Raw genomic sequence first — 22,683 nt, forward strand, 5'->3', positions numbered from 1 at the left:
GTCCATGCTAGCCCCGGAGTTGTCCTGTTTGCCCGCATTGGTGCAGATCCCCGAGACCTTTCCCCCGTTGCGTACGTCAGACGTCTTGTAAATGTTGTGCTGCTCCTGGACGCTCGTTCCAGACACACGCCACCCTCTTGACTGAAAACGTTGCCCCTCGCGTCCTCTTCATGATCCCCGCCCCCCCCCCCACACACACACACACACACACACACACACACACACACACAACTTACCCTGGGGAGAAAGACCTTGGCAATCAATGCCCCTCAGGCTTACATAAACCTCAATAAGGTCGCCACCCCCCCTCCCCCCATCACCCACACCCAAACCCCACCCCCACCCCCACTGCCCTCACCCGCCTACGCTTCAGGGGAAATGTTCGATTCCCGGCCTCGGGTCACTGTCTGTGTGGAGTCTGCACATCCTCCCCGTGTCTGTGTGGGTTTCCTCCGGGTGCTCCGGTTTCCTCCCATAGTCTGAAAGATGTGTAGGTTCGGGTGGATTGGCCATGCTAAATTGTCCCTTAGTGTCCAAAGATGTGTAGGTTAGGGTGGATTGGCCGTGCTAAATTGTCCCTTAGTGTCCAAAGATGTGTAGGTTAGGGTGGATTGGCCGTGCTAAATTGTCCCTTAGTGTCCAAAGATGTGTAGGTTAGGGTGGATTGGCCGTGCTAAATTGTCCCTTAGTGTCCAAAGATGTGTAGGTTAGGGTGGATTGGCCGTGCTAAATTGTCCCTTAGTGTCCAAAGATGTGTAGGTTAGGGTGGATTGGCCGTGCTAAATTGTCCCTTAGTGTCCCAAAGATGTGTAGGTTAGGGGGGATTGGCCGTGCTAAATTGTCCCTTAGTGTCCAAAGATGTGTAGGTTAGGGTGGATTGGCCATGCTAAATTGTCCCTTAGTGTCCCAAAGATGTGTAGGTTAGGGGGGATTGGCCGTGCTAAATTGTCCCTTAGTGTCCAAAGATGTGTAGGCTAGGGGGGATTGGCCGTGCTAAATTGTCCCTTAGTGTCCCAAAGATGTGTAGGTTAGGGGGGATTGGCCATGCTAAATTGTCCCTTAGTGTCCAAAGATGTGTAGGTTAGGGTGGATTGGCCGTGCTAAATTGTCCCTTAGTGTCCCAAAGATGTGTAGGTTAGGGGGGATTGGCCGTGCTAAATTGTCCCTTAGTGTCCAAAGATGTGTAGGTTAGGGTGGATTGGCCATGCTAAATTGTCCCTTAGTGTCCAAAGATGTGTAGGTTAGGGGGGATTGGCCGTGCTAAATTGTCCCCTTAGTGTCAGGGGGATTCGCAGGGTGGATATGGGGATCGGATCTGGGTGGGATTGATGCCAGTTCAGACTCGATGGGCTGAATGGCCTCCTGTAGGGATTCTAGGATTCCTTGGCACGGAGAACTTGAGGAGTAAGAGTGAGGGAGATAACATAAGAACATAAGAAATAGGAGCAGGAGTAGGCCATCTAGCCCTTCGAGCCTGCCCCGCCATTCAATAAGATCATGGCTGATCTGTCGTGGCTCAGTTCCACTTTCCCGCCCTCTCCCCATAACCCTTAATCCCCTCTCTTATCAAAAACCAGCAGACGGAGACAGAGTGGGAGGTAGGGAGCAAAAGAGTGAGTGGGGCAGGCAGGTGAGGAGATGGAGGGAGAGGAGGAGATGGAGGGAGAGGAGGAGATGGAGGGAGAGGAGGAGATGGAGGGAGAGGAGGAGTTGGAGGGAGAGAGGAGATGGAGGGAGAGGAAGAGATGGAGAGGAGGAGATGGAGGGAGAGAGGAGATGGAGGGAGAGGAGGAGATGGAGGGAGAGAGGAGATGGAGGGAGAGGAGGAGATGGAGGGAGAGGAGGAGATGGAGGCAGGCGAGGAGATGGAGGCAGGCGAGGAGATGGAGGCAGGCGAGGAGATGGAGGCAGGCGAGGAGATGGAGGGAGAGAGGAGATGGAGGGAGAGGAGGAGATGGAGGCAGGCAAGGAGAAGATGGAGGGAGAGGAGGAGATGGAGGCAGCGAGGAGATGGAGGGAGTGGAGGGGGCAGGCAGGGAGAGGAGGGGACAGGCAGGGAGAGGAGGGGACAGGCAGGGAGAGGAGGGGACAGGCAGGGAGAGGAGGGGACAGGCAGGGAGAGGAGGGGACAGGCAGGGAGAGCGGGGGACAGGCAGAGAGAGGAGGGGGCAGGCAGAGAGAGGAGGGGGCAGGCAGAGAGAGGAGGGGGCAGGCAGAGAGAGGAGGGGGCAGGCAGAGACAGGAGGGGACAGGCAGAGACAGGAGGGGACAGGCAGAGAGAGGAGGGGACAGGCAGAGAGAGGCGGGGACAGGCAGAGAGAGGAGGGGACAGGCAGAGAGAGGAGGGGACAGGCAGAGAGAGGAGTGATATGGAGAGGGACTGGAGCAAGTTGTGATGTTGTAATCGAAACGGATCCCTCCACAGAGGCGACAGAGAAGACACAAGACTACAACTCTCTCCGGAAGTGCCTGCGGGAATACTTCCCTTCCCGCCGCTGCTTTGGCTTTGGGTGTCCGGCCACGAGAAGGAAACTCAAGCACCTCCAGGAACTGTCCGACGCCGAGGTGGACGAGGATTTTGTGGAAGAGTTTGGGAGATTCTCGGAGTACGTTTACACCGAGGGGAAGGTGAAGAGAGTCCTGGGCGGGCACCACGTCACCGGAACGAGTGAGTTCATCAACTCCAGGGGCACAGGATCCATCGGGATTGTGTACAGTGGGAGTGAACGGGAAGGGGGATTGGGATTGTGTACAGTGGGAGTGAACGGGAAGGGGATTGGGATTGTGTACAGGGGGAGTGAACGGGAAGGGGGATTGGGATTGTGTACAGTGGGAGTGAACGGGAAGGGGGTCGGGATTGTGTACAGTGGGAGTGAACGGGAAGGGGATTGGGATTGTGTACAGTGGGAGTGAACGGGAAGGGGATTGGGATTGTGTACAGTGGGAGTGAACGGGAAGGGGATTGGGATTGTGTACAGTGGGAGTGAACGGGAAGGGGGATTGGGATTGTGTACAGGGGGAGTGAACGGGAAGGGGATTGGGATTGTGTGCAGTGGGAGTGAACGGGAAGGGGGATTGGGATTGTGTACAGTGGGAGTGAACGGGAAGGGGGATTGGGATTGTGTACAGTGGGAGAGAACGGGAAGGGGATTGGGATTGTGTACAGTGGGAGTGAACGGGAAGGGGATCGGGATTGTGTACAGTGGGAGTGAACGGGAAGGGGATTGGGATTGTGTACAGCGGGAGTGAACGGGAAGGGGATTGGGATTGTGTGCAGTGGGAGTGAACGGGAAGGGGATCGGGATTGTGTACAGTGGGAGTGAACGGGAAGGGGATTGGGATTGTGTACAGTGGGAGTGAACGGGAATGGGATTGGGATCACTGATGGGTGTCTCTCTGGCTGCAGTGTTGTGTGGATTACTGGAGGGCTATGTCCATGACTTTGTGAGGAAGGATATCCCGTGTGTGGAGAGCAGTGTCGCCCGGATGGCAGAATTGGAAAACGAGACAGCGGTTTCCAAAGCTTTGGAACGCTACGACGATTTGGCCGCGGCACAGTCTGCCGAACCGTCCCAAAATCTTGTCAGTCTCGCTCGTTTGTACCAGCACAATCACAAGGAAGCTCTTCAAACCTTCATGAGACATTCTCTGATGGACAAATCGGGCAAACATCTCGGGAAACTCGAGGTAATATCGCGATGGACAACTCGAGATGGGTCACGGGGCGGATATAGATAACCTGCTGAGAGAGAGAGAGAGGGAACTGAGAGACACCAGTCAGTGTACAGATATCTCCCTGAGAGAGAGGGGACTGAGAGACACCAGTCAGTGTACAGATATCTCCCTGAGAGAGAGAGAGGGGACTGAGAGACACCAGTCAGTGTACAGATATCTCCCTGAGAGAGAGAGGGAACTGAGAGACACCAGTCAGTGTACAGATATCTCCCTGAGAGAGAGAGAGGGGACTGAGAGACACCAGTCAGTGTACAGTATCTCCCTGAGAGAGAGGGGACTGAGAGACACCAGTCAGTGTACAGATATCTCCCTGAGAGAGAGGGGACTGAAAGACACCAGTCAGTGTACAGATATCTCCCTGAGAGAGAGAGGGGACTGAGAGACACCAGTCAGTGTACAGATATCTCCCTGAGAGAGAGAGAGAGGACTGAGAGACACCAGTCAGTGTACAGATATCTCCCTGAGAGAGAGAGAGGGGGGACTGAGAGACACCAGTCAGTGTACAGATATCCCCCTGACAGAGAGAGAGGGGACTGAGAGTCACCAGTCAGTGTACAGATATCTCCCTGAGAGAGAGAGAGAGAGAGAGAGGGGACTGAGAGACACCAGTCAGTGTACAGATATCTCCCTGAGAGAGAGAGGGGACTGAGAGACACCAGTCAGTGTACAGATATCTCCCTGAGAGAGAGGGAGGGGACTGAGAGACACCAGTCAGTGTACAGATATCACCCTGAGAGAGAGAGAGGGGACTGAGAGACATCTGAGAGAGAGGTGGGGTACTGAGAGACACCAGTCAGTGTACAGATATCTCCCTGAGAGAGAGAGAGGAGACTGAGAGACACCAGTCAGTGTACAGATATCTCCCTGAGAGAGAGAGAGAGGGGACTGAGAGACACCAGTCAGTGTACAGATATCTCCCTGAGAGAGAGAGAGAGAGGGGACTGAGAGACACCAGTCAGTGTACAGATATCTCCCTGAGAGAGAGAGAGAGGGGACTGAGAGACACCAGTCAGTGTACAGATATCTCCCTGAGAGAGAGAGAGGGGACTGAGAGACACCAGTCAGTGTACAGATATCTCCCTGAGAGAGAGAGAGGGGACTGAGAGACACCAGTCAGTGTACAGATATCTCCCTGAGAGAGAGAGAGGGGACTGAGAGACACCAGTCAGTGTACAGATATCTCCCTGAGAGAGAGAGAGAGGGGACTGAGAGACACCAGTCAGTGTACAGATATCTCCCTGAGAGAGAGGGGACTGAGAGACACCAGTCAGTGTACAGATATCTCCCTGAGAGAGAGAGAGGGGACTGAGAGACACCAGTCAGTGTACAGATATCTCCCTGAGAGAGAGAGAGAGAGGGGACTGAGAGACACCAGTCTGTGTACAGGTTTTTCTGCTGTGTCTTTTCCCAGGCTGCGCTGGACTCACGCTATCGAGAGCAAGTTTCCAAGATGGAAAGCGACTCGGAAAGACGATGCAGGGCCTTAATTTCGGAAACCATGGGATCACTTCAGGAGAAGTTAAGTTCTCAGCATTATATGAAAGTCGGGGGTCATGCGGAATTCCAACAGGATCTAAAGATGTGCATCGAAGAATACAACACCAGGAGTGTTGGAGAATTTAACGTAGGTGCTCCAGTTCCCTGTTTCTCTCCCGGGTCAGTTATTTACGCCTGCTTATCATTAATACGCAGAGCTGCAACCCCCAAGAGGACCACCTCGCCTCGCTGTTAAAAGTGTTTGGGAAGGTGTAAACTCTTGTTGAGAATGGTTCAGTGGGTAGCTAACAGAAATATCCGACCCTCACTTTGCAATGAACACTTTCATGATTTATTTATTTCACGATCCGGGAAATTTAACTGAACAGCTGACACATTAAATTAAATAAGATTCTGCTGGAATGCTGTTCAAATAAATACAAGGAACACATTAAATTAAATAAGATTCTGCTGGAATGCTGTTCAAATAAATACAAGGAACACATTAAATTAAATAAGATTCTGCTGGAGTGCTGTTGAAAAAAATACAAGTAACACATTAAATTAAGTAAGATTCTGCTGGAATGCTGTTCAAATAAATACAAGGAACAGATTGAATAAAATAAGATTCTGCTGGAATGATGTTCAAATAAATACAAGGAACAGATTGAATAAAATAAGATTCTGCTGGAATGCTGTTCAAATAAATACAAGGAACACATTAAATTAAATAAGATTCTGCTGGAATGCTGTTCAAATAAATACAAGGAACACATTAAATTAAATAAGATTCTGCTGGAATGCTGTTCAAATAAATACAAGGAACAGATTGAATAAAATAAGATTCTGCTGGAATGCTGTTCAAATAAATACAAGGAACACATTAAATTAAATAAGATTCTGCTGGAATGCTGTTCAAATAAATACAAGGAACACACCGAATATAGTAAGATTCTGCTGGAGTGCTGTTCTGATAAATACAAGTAACACATTAAGTAAAATAAGATCCTGCTGGATTGCTGTTCTAATAAATACAAGGAACATTCATTAACAAATGAGGGTAATAATAGAATTTAGTGAATTCCAAAACAAAACTAAAGCTTTCAGAACTTTCTGAAGTTTCTCAGGAAATTTCCCTGTCAAGTTTTTTTTTGATTTGGTACCTTTTGCTGGTTAGATGTGACCTTCTCTTCAGACATACGTAAAGCTGGCAGGCTTAAGAGCTGAGAACTCTCAACTCTTGGCCACTGGCATTTGCTCCCCCCCCCCGCCCCGACTTTCGAGGTTTGAGAGATGGCAGTTACAAAAAAAAACTCCTGGTTTTTCCCTTTGTACCCTCGCTTTTATATTTGTGATGACCAATCAATTTTCCAAAGATAACGTTGGTGTAATTTTGCCAGTGTCATCAAATGGGGGGTGAGAAAGATATGGAGGCTTTGGAGAATGTGTTACTTGCATTTATTAGAACAGCATTCCAGCAGAATCTTATTTTATTCAGTGTGTTCCTTGTATTTATTTGAACAGCATTCCAGCAGAATCTTATTTTATTCAGTGTGTTCCTTGTATTTATTTGAACAGCATTCCAGCAGAATCTTATTTTATTCAGTGTGTCCCTTGTATTTATTTGAACAGCATTCCAGCAGAATCTTATTTTATTCAACGTGTTCCTTGTATTTATTTGAAAAGCATTCCAGCGGAGTCTTATATTAATTCAGTGTGTTCCTTGTATTTATTTGAACAGCATTCCAACAGGATCTTGTTTTATTTGGTGTGTTACTTGTCTTTATTTGAACAGCATTCCAGCAGGATCTTGATTTATTCAGGATGTTCCTTGTATTTATTTGAACAGCATTCCAGCAGAATCTTATTTCATTCGGTGTGTTACTTGTATTTATTTGAAAAGCATTCCAGCGGAGTCTCATATTAATTCAGTGTGTTCCTTGTATTTATTTGAACAGCATTCCAACAGGATCTTGTTTTATTCGGTGTGTTACTTGTATTTATTTGAACAGCATTCCAGAAGACACGTATTTTATTTGGAAGCTTAACGGGGAATGGGGAATAGAGGGATAGGGTCCTGTCTCTGCAATTTCAACAAGTCGTCACTGAATCTTTTCTCCCTGACAGCCTGGTCAAGTCCTTTCCTCATGCCTGGAATCGTTGCAACTGCAATCTCAGTCCCTGCAGACCATGGAAAGCTTTGCCAGTGAGAAGGAAGACCAGTTAGCTGGTGAGCAAATTATTGTGGACACCGGTAATGTGTTAGGGGTGGGCAATGTACACTTTCCCCCATCAAACACTCCCAGGACAGGTACAGCACGGGGTTAGATACAGAGTAAAGCTCCCTCTACACTGTCCCCCATCAAACACTCCCAGGACAGGTACAGCACAGGGTCATATACAGAGTAAAGCTCCCTCTACAGTGTCCCCATCAAACACTCCCAGGACAGGTACAGCACGGGGTTAGATACAGAGTAAAGCTCCCTCTACACTGTCCCCCCATCAAACACTCCCAGGACAGGTACAGCACGGGGTTAGATACAGAGTAAAGCTCCCTCTACACTGTCCCCATCAAACACTCCCAGGGCAGGTACAGCACGGGGTTAGATACAGAGTAAAGCTCCCTCTACACTGTCCCCCCATCAAACACTCCCAGGACAGGTACAGCACGGGGTTAGATACAGAATAAAGCTCCCTCTACACTGTCCCCCCATCAAACACTCCCAGGACAGGTACAGCACGGGGTTAGATACAGAGTAAAGCTCCCTCTACACTGTCCCCCCATCAAACACTCCCAGGACAGGTACAGCACGGGGTTAGATACAGAGTAAAGCTCCCTCTACACTATCACCATCATAGGGAGGTACAACATGGGAGGAATAAGCGCTATTTAAATGCACAATGCCGCGGAGGTTGATGTGTGTTGTGTTTGTGTTGGACTTGCTGCTCCAGAGTTGACGGAGAGGATTACTGAACTCAGGAATGAGTTCCAAGCCAAGGAGTTGGAGAGAGACGCCGCAGAGCAGGCCCGCCGTAAAGAGTTGTTCACTCAGTTGGAGGCCAAGTTTGAGATGGAGAAGACTCTGAGGATGAGGGAACAGGAAGAGGCCATCAGACACAGGGAGGAGGAGGTGGCCAGGTACCTCGGGGAGGGCCACCTGCAAGATAGCTCGAGGCTGGAGGCGGCCCGGGTGAATTTGAGCACAGAGTACATGAGGATCAAGAATCTCTCGTTCTGGCAGTACGTCACCCTGAATTTCCTGACCCTCGGCATTGAAATAGTGAAGTTGATCTGGGTCTTCCTGGAGAAGAAATGACTCAGTCTCAAGGCCGTCCCCTGCGCCAAATCCTGGAATTCAACCCGCAAATCTTTTATTCATTGGCGGGGGGACAGGGGCAATGCTGGACACAGCATTTATTGACCATCTCCCTCCCCTTCCAGGGACTGTCTCCATTCCCATCCTAGTCATGTATTTTTGTCCCCTTAGATGTCACTATCTTCCGCTACCTCCCCTCCCTCCCCCCACACCAAGCTCCCTCTGTATAAAAAAACTCACCTCGCATATCTTTTGCCCACGTGCCTTCGGCCTCTGTCCCCGTGCACTTGACCGTTTTTTTACCCACGCCCCTCGTCGTCTCGTACGCCACGATCAGGCCATCCAAAGCAAGTTTCTCCAGCCTCTCCTCGTAGCTACCAGGCGACATCCTTTCCTCTCCCCACTCCAAGGCCTCCACATCCTTCTGGGAGTGAGTGGCGAACAGGATTGTATCCAGTATTGGAGTTTCTGGCCTAGGTCTTAACAGACTGAATCCGCTCTCCGCAGGAAAGAGCCAGGCTTCATTGCGGCCTAGTTCCCCATCTCAAACCCGGTGTGGGAGTAAATCTGCTCACACACGCAGAGCAGGAAAGGGCCAGGCTTCATTGCGGCCCAGTTCCCCATCTCAAACCCAGTGTGGGAGTGAATCTCCCCCACACACAGAGCAGGAAAGGGCCAGGCTTCATTGCGGCCTGGTTCTCCATCTCACACCCAGTGTGGGAGTGAATCTCCCCCCACACGCAGAGCAGGAAAGGGCCAGGCTTCATTGCGGCCTAGTTCCCCATCTCACACCCGGTGTGGGAGTGAATCTCCCCCCACACGCAGAGCGGGAAAGGGCCAGGCTTCATTGCGGCCTAGTTTCCCATCTCACATGCAAAGCAGGAAAGGGCCAGGCTTCATTGCGGCCTAGTTCCCCACCTCACACCCGGTGTTGGAGTGAATCGCCCCCCACATGCAGAGCAGGAAAGAGCCAGGCTTCATTGCGGCCTAGTTCCCCATCTCACACCCGGTGTGGGAGTGAATCTCCCCCCACACGCAGAGCGGGAAAGGGCCAGGCTTCATTGCGGCCTAGTGCGGATCATTCTCCGTGTCAATTATCTCGAAGAGTTGGGCTTTGGGGAGGGTGCAGAGAATTGTGAAGGGTTTGTGAGGGCGGTTCATGTACACTGTGGCTGTAAATTTAGAAATGAAGCTTTGAATCCACCTTATTGTGCCTCGCTGCTTCATTCCACCCACAGGGGCAAACACTGGGGCCATTCTCCACATGGAGACATTTGTTAGTTAAGGGGGTCATCATCGGGAGGGTGGGGGTGTGGGAGGGGTTTAAATGCTGGGTAGAGTCAGTGATGGTGGGGGGAGGGTGTAAAGGGTGGGGACGTAATGGGGGCTTTGGGAGGAAGGGGTAACTGAGGGGTCCCGCAAAGCTCAACACCTCCCCCCCGGCAAGTCCGCACTGACACTATAGTTAAGAAAGCCCCACCAACGCCTCTACTTTCTCAGAAGACTAAGGAAATTTGGCATGTCCGCTCCGACTCTCACCAACTTTTACAGATGCCCCATAGAAAGCATCCTTTCCGGATGTATCACAGCTCGGTCTGGGATCCTGCTCTGCCCAAGACCGCAAGGAACTACAAAAGGGTGGTGAATGTAGCCCCAATCCCATCACACAAACCAGCCTCCCATCCATTGACTCCGTCTACACTTCCCGCTGCCTCGGGGAAAAGCAGCCGGTATAATCAAGGACCCCCCCACACACACCCCAGACATTCTCTCTTCCACCTTCTTCCATCAGGAAAAAGATACAAAAGTCTGAGGTCCCGTACCGACCGACTCAAGAACAGCTTCTTCCCTGCTGCTGTCAGACTTTTGAATGGACCTACCTCGCGTTAAGCTGATCTTTCTCTACACCCTCGTTGTGACTGTAACACTACATTCTGCACCCTCTCCTTTCCTTCTCTATGAACGGTATGCTTTGTCTGTACAGCACGCAAGAACCAATACTTTTCACTGTATCCCAATACACGTGACAATAATAAATCAAATCCTTTTCCTTCTCTCCTCTGTACTCTATGAATGGTATGCTTTGTATAGTGCACAAGAAACAATACTTTTGACTGTATAATAACAACGGTGACATTAATAAATGAATTAAATGTAATTAAATTGAGTTGAATTCAATTAAATTGTTAAATTAAATGGAATTAGGTTCACTGAGATTCTTCAATTTCATTCATTCCAACTAAGTTCAATCTGGGACACTGGGGAGGATCAATCATGGCAGCTCCAACTGCTCCAATCCTCACAACGCGGCCAAATCTCCTGACTGTAACAAAGATGGCCGCCTGTCGTCTTCCCCATCCCCAAAAGCGAAGCGCGTATGCGGCCTCCACCCGGAAATCCACCCCCCAGACATGACGTCACTGACAGCAGCCACAGTCAGGCAGTGCGCATGCTCCGCCTTTTATCCATGGGCAGAGGCCGCCGCCCCCTCCCGCGGAAAGACGGAACCACAACAGCGCTGCCCGTCTGAAAGATGGCCCATCCTCTAACTGTCACACAGCGTATGTGGGTGTGGTTTGTTTGTGCCAGGACCAGCCGCCATTTTAAGGGAGGAAAAAAAATGAAGCGGTGGTTGCCGGTCCGGGTTTGGGAGTTTGGAGGAGCGGCGGTGGGAGCCTGGGGGGAGGGGAAGAAGGATGAAGCTGCTGAGCAAATTGATTGACAGGGACAGCTCTGGGTGGGTGAGGGTCACCATGGCAACCCAGAGATGGGGGAGGGTCACCATGGCAACCCAGAGAGGGGGGAGGGTCACCGTGGCAACCCAGAGAGGGGGGAGGGTCACCGTGGCAACCCAGAGAGGGGGGGAGGGTCACCGTGGCAACCCAGAGAGGGGGGAGGGTCACCGTGGCAACCCAGAGAGGGGGGAGGGTCACCGTGGCAACCCAGAGAGGGGGGGAGGGTCACCGTGGCAACCCAGAGAGGGGGGAGGGTCACCGTGGCAACCCAGAGAGGGGGGAGGGTCACCGTGGAAACCCAGAGAGAGGGGAGGGTCACCGTGGCAACCCAGAGAGGGGGGAGGGTCACCGTGGAAACCCAGAGAGAGGGGAGGGTCACCGTGGCAACCCAGAGAGGGGGGAGGGTCACCGTGGCAACCCAGAGAGGGGGGAGGGTCACCGTGGCAACCCAGAGAGGGGGGGAGGGTCACCGTGGCAACCCAGAGAGAGGGGGGGAGGGTCACCGTGGCAACCCAGAGAGGGGGGAGGGTCACCGTGGCAACCCAGAGAGGGGGGGAGAAGGGGTAGCACGGTCAAGCTCGGGTGGGGGGGGAGGGGTGGGGCAGTTAACCAGGGGAGGGGGGGAAGAGGATGGGGTAGCGCGGTTAACCGGGGTTGGGGGGGGGGGGAACGTGGTTAACCGGGGGGAGGGGGTGGTGGTGCTGTTAACTGAAGGCTGATGTGTGTCTGGGGGTCTCGGTGGTGTGGGGGGGGTGGGGGGTGGGGGGGAGTTTGCAGGCGGTGGGTGCTCCCCATGTGTTTGCTGCCACCCCCCCCCCTTGTCCTTCTGGGTGGGGGTGGGGGTGGTGGGTTTGGAAGGAGCCTTGGCGAGTCGCTGCGGTGTAGACGGTTCACACACGGGGCTGTCGCTGTGCGTGTCGGGTGCTGGGGGGGGTGGGGTGGGGGTGGGGAGGGGGGGACAGAGAGTGTCGGAGCCCCTCTGACTGTCCATTCCCTCCCACAGGCAGATCACCCTGATGCCCGAGGAAGCTGAGGACATGTGGCACACCTACAACCTGGTGCAGGTGAAAGACAGTCTCCGGGCCTCAACCATCCGGTAAGAGAGGTTTCCAGCGTGGAAACAGGCCCTTCGGCCCAACTTCTCCATGCTGCCCCTTTCTTTTTAAACCCCTAAGCTAACCCCAATTGCCCGCATTTGCCCCCATATCCCTCTATACCCATCGTACCCATGGTAACTGTCTAAATACTTTTTAAAATTGTCCCCGTCTCTACTACTGCCTCTGGCAGCTCGTTCCAGACCCTCACCACCCTCTGGGTGAAAGAATTGCCCCTCTGGACCCTCTCCCCTCTCACCTTAAACCTATGCCCTCTAGTTTTAGACTTCCCTACCTTTGGGGAAAAGATATTGACTATCTCGCTGATCTGTGCCCCTCATTATTTTATAGATCTCTATAAGATCACCCCTCTACGCTCCAGAGAAAAAAGTCCCAGTCTATCCAGCCTCTCCTTATAACTCAATCCATCAAATCCCGGTAACATCCTAGTAAATCTATTCTGGGGGGTGGCGATGACGGTGGATGGCTTGGGAGGAGCCGGGAGGGAAGGAGTGGGTCTCATCCTCGCTCCTGTTTCTCACCAACGCAGTCACAACTCCTATTTATCGACTCTCGATTTGATTTATTATTGTCCCGTGTATCGGGATACAGTGAAAAGTATTGTTTCTTGCGCGTTATACAGACAAAGCATACCGTTGATAGAGAAGGAAAGGAGAGGGTGCAGAATGTAGTGTTACAGTCACAGCGAGGGTGTAGAGAAAGATCAGCTTAATGCGAGGTAGGTCCATTCAAAAGTCTGACGGCAGCAGGGAAGAAGCTGTTCTTGAGTCGGTCGGTACGGGACCTCAGACTTTTGTATCTTTTTCCTGACGGAAGAAGGTGGAAGAGAGAATTTCCGGGATGTGTGGGGTGGGGGGGGGTCCTTGATTATGCCGGCTGCTTTTCCCCGAGGCAGTGGGAAGTGTAGACAGAGTCAATGGATGGGAGGCTGGTTTGTGTGATGGGATTGGGGGCTACATTCACCACCCTTTTGTAGTTCCTTGCGGCCTTGGGCAGAGCAGGAGCCCAGACCGAGCTGTGATACATCCGGAAAAGATGCTTTCTATGGGGCACCTGTAAAAGTTGGTGAGAGTCGGAGCGGACATGCCAAATTTCCTTCGTCTTCTGAGAAAGTAGAGGCGTTGGTGGGGCTTTCTTAACTATAGTGTCGGCGTGGGGGGGGAGCCAGGACAGGTTGTTGGTGATCTTTTTCACTGTATCCCGATACACGTCACACTAATAAATCGAATCCTTTTCCTTCTCCCCTCTGTACTCTATGAACGGTATGCTTTGTCTGTGTAGTGCACAAGAAACAATACTTTTCACTGTATCCCAATACAAGTGTCAATAATAAATCAAACGGAGGATTTCGGGCCTACTGGGTTCTAGGCCAAGACACAGCCTGGGCCTCTCCTGATGTGCCAACCCTCAGCGCTTGTCCCTCCTTTGCAGGAAGGTGCAGATGGAGTCATCGACGGGCAGTGTGGGCAGTAACAGGGTGAGGACCACCCTCACCATCAGTGTGGAGACCATTGACTTTGACGCTCAGGCTTGCATGCTGCGTGTGAAAGGGACTAATATTCAGGAGAATGAGTATGTGAAGGTGAGGAGATCGCTGTATGTACGGAATAACAGATTCCCGGGAGAGAGATACACACTGGAATCTAATCGAGGGGTTCAGTGGGGTTTATATATAGAATAACAGATACCCGGGAGTGAGTTACAGACTGGAATCTAATCGAGGGGTTCGGGGTGGTTTATATATAAAATAACAGATACCCGGGAGTGAGTTACAGACTGGAATCTAATCGAGGGGTGCGGGATGGTTTATATACAGAATAACAGATACCCGGGAGTGAGTTACAGACTGGAATCTAATCGAGGGGTTCGGGGTGGTTTATATATAGAATAACAGATACCCAGGAGTGAGTTACAGACTGGAATCTAATCGAGGGGTTCGGGGTGGTTTATATACAGAATAACAGATACCCGGGAGTGAGTTACAGACTGGAATCTAATCGAGGGGTTCGGGGTGGTTTATATACGGAATAACAGATACCCGGGAGTGAGTTACAGACTGGAATCTAATCGAAGGGTTCGGGGTGGTTTATATATAGAATAACAGATACCCGGGAGTGAGTTACAGACTGGAATCTAATCGAGGGGTTCGGGGTGGTTTATATACAGAATAACAGATACCCGGGAGTGAGTTACAGACTGGAATCTAATCGAGGGGTTCGGGGTGGTTTATATATAGAATAACAGATACCCGGGAGTGAGTTACAGACTGGAATCTAATCGAGGGGTTCGGGGTGGTTTATATATAGAATAACAGATACCCGGGAGTGAGTTACAGACTGGAATCTAATCGAGGGGTTCGGGGTGGTTTATATACAGAATAACAGATACCCGGGAGTGAGTTACAGACTGGAATCTAATCGAGGGGTTCGGGGTGGTTTATATATAGAATAACAGATACCCGGGAGTGAGTTACAGACTGGAATCTAATCGAGGGGTTCGGGGTGGTTTATATACAGAATAACAGATACCCGGGAGTGAGTTACAGACTGGAATCTAATCGAGGGGTTCGGGGTGGTTTATATATAGAATAACAGATACCCGGGAGTGAGTTACAGACTGGAATCTAATCGAGGGGTTCGGGGTGGTTTATATATAGAATAACAGATACCCGGGAGTGAGTTACAGACTGGAATCTAATCGAGGGGTTCGGGGTGGTTTATATACAGAATAACAGATACCCGGGAGTGAGTTACAGACTGGAATCTAATCGAGGGGTTCGGGGTGGTTTATATATAGAATAACAGATACCCGGGAGTGAGTTACAGACTGGAATCTAATCGAGGGGTTCGGGGTGGTTTATATACAGAATAACAGATACCCGGGAGTGAGTTACAGACGGGAATCTAATCGAGGGGTTTGGGGTGGTTTATATATAGAATAACAGATACCCGGTAGTGAGTTACAGACTGGAATCTAATCGAGGGGTTCGGGGTGGTTTATATATAGAATAACAGATACCCGGTAGTGAGTTACAGACTGGAATCTAATCGAGGGGTTCGGGATGGTTTATATATAAAATAACAGATACCCGGGAGTGAGTTACAGACTGGAATCTAATCGAGGGGTTCGGGGTGGTTTATATACAGAATAACAGCTCCCCGGGAGTGAGTTACAAACTGGAATCTGATCGAGGGGTTCGGGGTGGTTTATATATAGAATAACAGATACCCGGGAGTGAGTTACAGACTGGAATCTAATCGAGGGGTTCGGGGTGGTTTATATACAGAATAACAGATACCCGGGAGTGAGTTACAGACTGGAATCTAATCGAGGGGTCCGGGGTGGTTTATATACAGAATAACAGATACCTGGGAGTGAGTTACAGACTGGAATCTAATCGAGGGGGTTTTGTCACAGTGGGAGTGACGTTCTCTCTCTCTCTGTCTCTCTCTCTCTGACAGATGGGTGCCTATCACACCATAGAGCTGGAATTAAACCGGAAGTTTACCCTCGCTAAGAAACAGTGGGACAGTGTGGTCCTTGAACGAATAGGTATGTGTCTTGTGAAGACTGGTATTCCCTCTCTCAGTACTGTCCCCAGGTCCTGTTAGCTCGGCTGGAGAGAAAGATCAGCTTAATGCGAGGTGGGTCCATTCAAAAGTCTGACAGCAGCAGGGAAGAAGCTGTTCTTGAGTCGGTCGGTACGAGACCTCAGACTTCTGTATCTTTTTCCCCGACGGAAGAAGGTGGAAGAGAGAATGTCCGGGGTGTGTGTGCGTGGGAGGGGGTCCTTAATTATCCCGGCTGCTTTTCCCCGAGGCAGCGGGAAGTGTAGACGGAGTCACTGGATGGGAGGCTGGTTTGTGTGATGGGATTGGGGCTACATTCACCACCCTTTTGTAGTTCCTTGCGGTCTTGGGCAGAGCAGGAGCCCAGACCGAGCTGTGGTACATCCGGAAAGGATGCTTTCTACGGGGCATCTGTAAAAGTTGAGAAGGGGGTGGGTGAGTCACCATCTGCTGTGGTCTCCAGCGTGTGGTGTAGGTACACCCACAGCGCTGTTAGGGAGGGAGTTCCAGGATTTCGACCCCAGTAACAGCGAAGGAACGGCCGATATATTTTGTGAGTGTGTGTGTCCTTGGTGGTGGAGGTGGTGGGTTTGGAAGGTGCTGTGGAAGGAGCCTTGGCGAGTCGCTGAGGGGTATCTTGTAGACGGTACACACTGTGCGTGGGTGGTGGAGGGAGTGAGTGTCGAAGGTGGGGGTTAGTGTGTTGATCGAGCTGGGGGGGGAGGGGGGGAGTGGGGGCTGCTTTGTCCTGGATGGTGTCGAGCTTCTCGAGTGTTGTTGGGAGCCGCACTCATCCCAGGCAAGTGGAGAGCGTCCCATCACACTCCTGACTTGTGTCCTTGTGGATGGTGGGACAGGCTTTGGGAAGGAGACGGGGGGAGTCAGGAGGTGAGTTACTCCCCGCTGGATTCCCAGCCTCTGACCTGCTCTGGGAGCCACAGTATTGATGTGGCTGGGACCCAGTTCAGTTTCTGGTCAATGGTAACCCCCAGGATGGTGATAGTTGGGCGGTGGGGGTGGGGGGGATTCAGCGATGGTCGTGCCATAGAATCCCTAGAGTACATAAAGAGGCCAGTCGGCCCATCGAGTCTGCACTGACCACAGTCCCACCCAGGCCCTACAATTCCCACTCATTAACAATATCAAATAGAATTTTAGTCACTCTGCCTAAATTACAACCTTGTTTGGGGTTTTCTGGAATATTCTGGGCCTTCTCTATGGATCCTTCTGTCTGGAACTTCTGTCTTCTTTGGTACCTTTGCGATTGAGGTGAAGCTTTCTTTTAAGACATCCATGAGGCTGTTACACTGGCAGACGGCAGTTCCTTCCTCTGTTTGTTGCCCCACTGCCCTCTTCTCTTATCCCTGTGATAACCGATCAATATCCCCGACAACAGGACTGGCAGGTTGCCAACACCATCAGTTTCAAATTCAAAAGGTTCTTGGTATCTAAGTGCCTGATTTAAATTGACTGGCTGAATTCAACAGAAATACTTGTCTTAGGAACGCCGCTGCTCGGCCTTCGATACAAACGTTTCGTTTTGGGATTACATCGTCTTTCTCGACGATTCTCCTGTCTGGGACGTCCTGTCTTCTTTGGTACCTTTGCCAGAGAGACGATGCTTTCTGTCAGCTGTTCTGCTGACTGATGGGGTTCACCTTCTCCCCTTATTGTCCCACTGCCCTCTTCTCTTATACCTGTGATGATGTACCTGTATCGACTCAACTGTGTAACGTCTCTCTCTCTCTGTGCCCCCAGAACAGGCGTGTGACCCCAGTCACAATGCAGACTTGGCAGCGGTGGTTATGCAGGAGGGACTGGCCCACATCTGCCTCGTCACGTCCAGTATGACCGTCCTGCGGGCCAAAGTGGAGACCACCATCCCCCGGAAACGCAAGGGCAGCTGCACCCAACACGACAAGGTACAGGCGCACCGTGACACCCGGTCCCAGAGAGGGGGAAAGGACAGTGTATCTAACACACTGTGACACCCGGTCCCAGAGAGGGGGAAAGGACAGTGTATCTAACGCACTGTGATACCCGGTCCCAGAGTGGGGGAAAGGACAGTGTATCTAACGCACTGTGACACCCGGTCCCAGAGAGGGGGAAAGGACAGTGTATCTAACGCACTGTGATACCCGGTCCCAGAGTGGGGGAAAGGACAGTGTATCTAACGCACTGTGACACCCGGTCCCAGAGTGGGGGAAAGGACAGTGTATCTAACGCACTGTGACACCCGGTCCCAGAGTGGGGGGAAAGGACAGTGTATCTAACGCACTGTGACACCCGGTCCCAGAGAGGGGGAAAGGACAGTGTATCTAACGCACTGTGACACCTGGTCCCAGAGTGGGGGAAAGGACAGTGTATCGAACGCACTGTGACACCTGGTCCCAGAGTGGGGGAAAGGACAGTGTATCGAACGCACTGTGATACCCGGTCCCAGAGGGGGAAAGGACAGTGTATCTAACGCACTGTGACACCCGGTCCCAGAGTGGGGGAAAGGACAGTGTATCTAACGCACTGTGACACCCGGTCCCAGAGTGGGGGAAAGGACAGTGTATCTAACGCACTGTGACACCCGGTCCCAGAGTGGGGGAAAGGACAGTGTATCTAACGCAGTGTGACACCCGGTCCCAGAGTGGGGAAAGGACAGTGTATCTAACGCACTGTGACACCCGGTCCCAGAGTGGGGAAAGGACAGTGTATCTAATGCACTGTGATACCCGGTCCCAGAGTGGGGGGAAAGGACAGTGTATCTAACGCACTGTGATACCCGGTCCCAGAGTGGGGGGAAAGGACAGTGTATCTAACGCACTGTGACACCCGGTCCCAGAGTGGGGGGAAAGGACAGTGTATCTAATGCACTGTGACACCCGGTCCCAGAGGGGGGAAACGACAGTGTATCTAAGGGTTGTGGATGGAAATGGTGATGTTTTCTTGGTTCTATTTTGGATCTCAGGCTCTGGAGAAGTTTTACGAAGCGGTGATGCAGGGAATTATTCGACACATTAACTTTGACGGTAAGTACCGGGTTTACAGAGCAGCGCTCAGAGTGTCCTCACCGTCCCCGTTGTGTGTGTGTGTGTGTCTGTGTGTGTGTGCGTGTGTCTGTGCGTGTGTCTGTGCGTGTGTGTGTGCGTGTGTGTGCGTGTGTGTGTGCGTGTGTGTGCGTGTGTGTGCGTGTGTGTGTGTGAGTGTGTGCGTGTGTGTGTGCGTGTGTGTGTGCGTGTGTGTGCGTGTGTGTGTGTGAGTGTGTGCGTGTGTGTGTGCGTGTGTGTGTGCGTGTGTGTGTGTGTGTGTCTGTGTCTGTGCGTGAGTGTGTCTGTGTGTGTGTGTGTGTGTCCATGTGTATGTGTCAGATTGTGTTGGTTCGCTTCTGTCTTCCTCGTGCCATCCCGCTCTCATCCCACCCTCCCCCGTTTCCCCCTCTCTGTCGTTCCCTCTCTCTAATAATCCCCTCGTGTCTGTCCCTCCGTCTCACCCTCCCTCTTCCTGCTGCACCCACTACCCGCCCCACCGCACTCTCTCGTTCACACTCTGTCTGCCACTCACTCTGTGGTTTGACAGATTCATAGCTCTCTCAATCTCTCGCTCTGTCTCACACCGGCTTGCGGACCCTCCCTGCTCCCTCCCTCCCTCCCCGCTCCCTCCCTCCCAGTTCCTTCCACTTCCCTCCCCGCTCCCTCCCTCCTCCACTTCACCCATCTTGCGCCCCTCCCTCCACCCTCTCCCCTCTCCCCACCATCTCCACCCTCCCTTTTCCCGCCCATTTCTCCCCCCTGCTCCCCCACCACTCCCTCTCCCCCCGCTTCCCCTTCCCCACAATCTCCCCCCATCTCCACCCTCTCCCCCTGCCCCTCTCTCTGCCCCCGCCCCTCCTCGCCCCACCCCCAGCCCCTTCTCCCATCCCGTCCCCCTGCCTCCTCCCCCCCCCCCCCCTCCCCCACATGCACTCTTTCACCCACCCACTATGGGTGGCACGGTGGGTTAGCACTGCTGCCTCACAGTGCCAGGGACCCGGGTTCGATTCCCAGCTCAGGGTCACTGTCTGTGTGGAGTCTGCACGTTCTCCCCGTGTCTGCGTGGGTTTCCTCCGGGTGCTCCGGTTTCCTCCCACAGCCCGAAAGACGTGCTGGTTAGGGGTGGATTGGGCTGTGCTAAATTACCCCTTGGTGTCAGAGTGACCAGCTAAGGTAAACACATGGGGTTCTGGGGATAGGGCCTGAGTGGAATTGTGATCGGTGCCGATGGCCTCCTCCTGCACTGCTGGGATTCTATCATTTTCTCTTCGCCTCTTACTCTCTGCTCTCACTCACTCCTCTCCCTATACCCCCTCTGTCAGTCTCTCCCACACTCCCCAATTCCTCCCTCTCTCGTTCTCTCTCTCTCCCTCTCTTTCTCCTGCTCTTCCCTTCTCTTTCTCTGACTCCCTCTCTCCATCCCTCTCCTCTCTGACTCTCTCCCCGTCTCTCCCCGCACGTTCCCTTCTCTCCCTCCCCCTCTGCCTCCCTCCCTCTCTGCCTCCCTCCCTCTCTGCCTCCCTCCCTCTCTGCCTCCCTCCCCCTCTGCCTCCCTCTCTCTCTGCCTCTCCCCCCAGTGCTGTCTAACTCTCCCCCTCTCTCCCACACAGTGGTGAAGTGTGTCCTAGTGGCGAGCCCTGGTTTTGTGAAGGAACAGTTCTGTAATTACATGTTTGATCAGGCGGTAAAGATGGACATTAAACTCATCCTGGAGAATCGCTCCAAATTCCTGCAGGTCCACTCATCATCCGGACACAAGTACGCTCTCAAAGGTGAGAATCCCGTCACACCGAGAGACAGGAATCATCGTCAGGGGCGCAGAGTAATGAACGGGAAGGGGATTGGGATTGTGTACAGTGGGAGTGAACGGGAAGGGGATTGGGATTGTGTACAGTGGGAGTGAACGGGAAGGGGATTGGGGTTGTGTACAGTGGGAGTGAACGGGAAGGGGATTGGGATTGTGTACAGTGGGAGTGAACGGGAAGGGGATTGGGATTGTGTACAGTGGGAGTGAACGGGAAGGGGATCGGGATTGTGTACAGTGGGAGTGAACGGGAAGGGGATCGGGATTGTGTACAGTGGGAGTGAACAGGAATGGGATCGGGATTGTGTACAGTGGGAGTGAACGGGAAGGGGATTGGGATTGTGTACAGTGGGAGTGAACGGGAAGGGGATTGGGATTGTGTACAGTGGGAGTGAACGGGAAGGGGGATTGGGATTGTGTACAGTGGGAGTGAACGGGAAGGGGATCGGGATTGTGTACAGTGGGAGTGAACGGGAAGGGGATTGGGATTGTGTACAGTGGGAGTGAACGGGAAGGGGGATTGGGATTGTGCACAGTGGGAGTGAACGGGAAGGGGATTGGGATTGTGTACAGTGGGAGTGAACGGGAAGGGGATCGGGATTGTGTACAGTGGGAGTGAACGGGAAGGGGATTGGGATTGTGTACAGTGGGAGTGAATGGGAAGGGGATTGGGATTGTGTACAGTGGGAGTGAACGGGAAGGGGGATTGGGATTGTGTACAGTGGGAGTGAACGGGAAGGGGATTGGGATTGTGTACAGTGGGAGTGAACGGGAAGGGGATTGGGATTGTGTACAGTGGGAGTGAATGGGAAGGGGATTGGGATTGTGTACAGTGGGAGTGAACGGGAAGGGGATTGGCCTGGCATAAAAATAGAGAAACAGATATAGAATAACAGATACCCGGGAGTGAGTTACAGACTGGAATCTAATCGAGGGGTTCGGGGTGGTTTATATATAGAATAACAGATACCCGGGGGTGAGTTACAGACTGGAATCTAATCGAGGGGTTCGGGGTGGTTTATATATAGAATTACAGATATCCGGGAGTGAGTTACAGACTGGAATCTAATCAAGGGGTTCGGGGTGGTTTATATGTAGAATAACAGATACCCGGGAGTGAGTTACAGACTGGAATCTAATCGAGGGGTTCGGGGTGGTTTAAGAACATAAGAAATAGGAGCAGGAGTAGGTCATCTAGCCCTTCGAGCCTGCCCCGCCTTTCAATAAGATCATGGCTGATCTGTCGTGGCTCAGTTCCACATTCCCGCCCTCTCCCCATAACCCTTAATCCCCTCTCTTATCAAAAACCCATCAACCCGCTTCTTAAAAATATTTGGCGAGGCAGCCTCCACCACTTCAACGGGCAGAGAATTCCAGAGATTTACCACCCTTTGAGTGAAGAAGTTCCTCCTCAACTCCGTTCTAAACCGCCCCCCCTGTATCTTGAGGCTGTGCCCCCTAGTCCTACTGTCTTTTTTGAGCGGGAAGAGTCTCTCCACCTCTATCCTATCCATCCCATTCATCATCTTATACGTCTCAGTGAGATCTCCCCTCATTCTTCTAAACTCTAACGAGTACAAGCCTAGTTTATTCAGCCTCACCTCATAGCTCCACCCCCTCAACTCCGGCATCAGCCTAGTAAACGTCCTCTGCACTCCCTCCAAGGCCAAAATATCTTTGCGCAGGTCCGGCGCCCAAAACTGCATACAGTACTCCAGCTGCGGCCTCACCAATGCCCTATACAGCTGCAGCAAGACCTCCCTACTTTTATATTCAATCCCCCTCGCTATAAAGGCCAGCATCCCATTCGCCTTCCTGACCACCTGCTGCACCTGCAAGCTGGGTTTTTGCGACTCATGCACAAGGACCCTGAGGTCCCTCTGCACCGTCGCCTGCTGCAGTTTTTCGCCAC

The 22,683-nt window shown here is 52.0% G+C and overlaps 2 protein-coding genes across 2 annotated transcripts in view; both read left to right on the forward strand.

Moving 5' to 3' along the window:
• LOC145339019 (guanylate-binding protein 3-like) overlaps window positions 1-5,467 on the forward strand; it is an 8,919-nt gene extending 3,452 nt beyond the window's left edge. Inside the window, exons 4-6 of the mRNA XM_080183445.1 lie at window positions 2,426-2,668; window positions 3,407-3,687; window positions 5,147-5,467. Of these exons, the coding sequence (XP_080039571.1) occupies window positions 2,426-2,668; window positions 3,407-3,687; window positions 5,147-5,467 (845 nt within the window). The remainder of the gene's footprint in view (window positions 1-2,425; window positions 2,669-3,406; window positions 3,688-5,146) is intronic.
• Window positions 5,468-11,168: 5,701 nt separating this feature from the next.
• Window positions 11,169-22,683, forward strand: part of LOC145339016 (protein pelota homolog) — a 33,049-nt gene continuing 21,534 nt past the window's right edge. Inside the window, exons 1-7 of the mRNA XM_080183441.1 lie at window positions 11,169-11,265; window positions 12,267-12,359; window positions 13,810-13,960; window positions 15,840-15,930; window positions 17,706-17,869; window positions 18,907-18,967; window positions 20,578-20,739. Coding sequence (XP_080039567.1) covers window positions 11,225-11,265; window positions 12,267-12,359; window positions 13,810-13,960; window positions 15,840-15,930; window positions 17,706-17,869; window positions 18,907-18,967; window positions 20,578-20,739 — 763 coding nt within the window. The 5' untranslated portion in view covers window positions 11,169-11,224. The remainder of the gene's footprint in view (window positions 11,266-12,266; window positions 12,360-13,809; window positions 13,961-15,839; window positions 15,931-17,705; window positions 17,870-18,906; window positions 18,968-20,577; window positions 20,740-22,683) is intronic.

The sequence above is a fragment of the Carcharhinus amblyrhynchos genome, unplaced genomic scaffold (genome assembly GCF_965287045.1).
Source record: "Carcharhinus amblyrhynchos unplaced genomic scaffold, sCarAmb.v2.hapA chromosome_289, whole genome shotgun sequence".
Taxonomy (NCBI): Eukaryota; Metazoa; Chordata; class Chondrichthyes; order Carcharhiniformes; family Carcharhinidae; genus Carcharhinus; species Carcharhinus amblyrhynchos.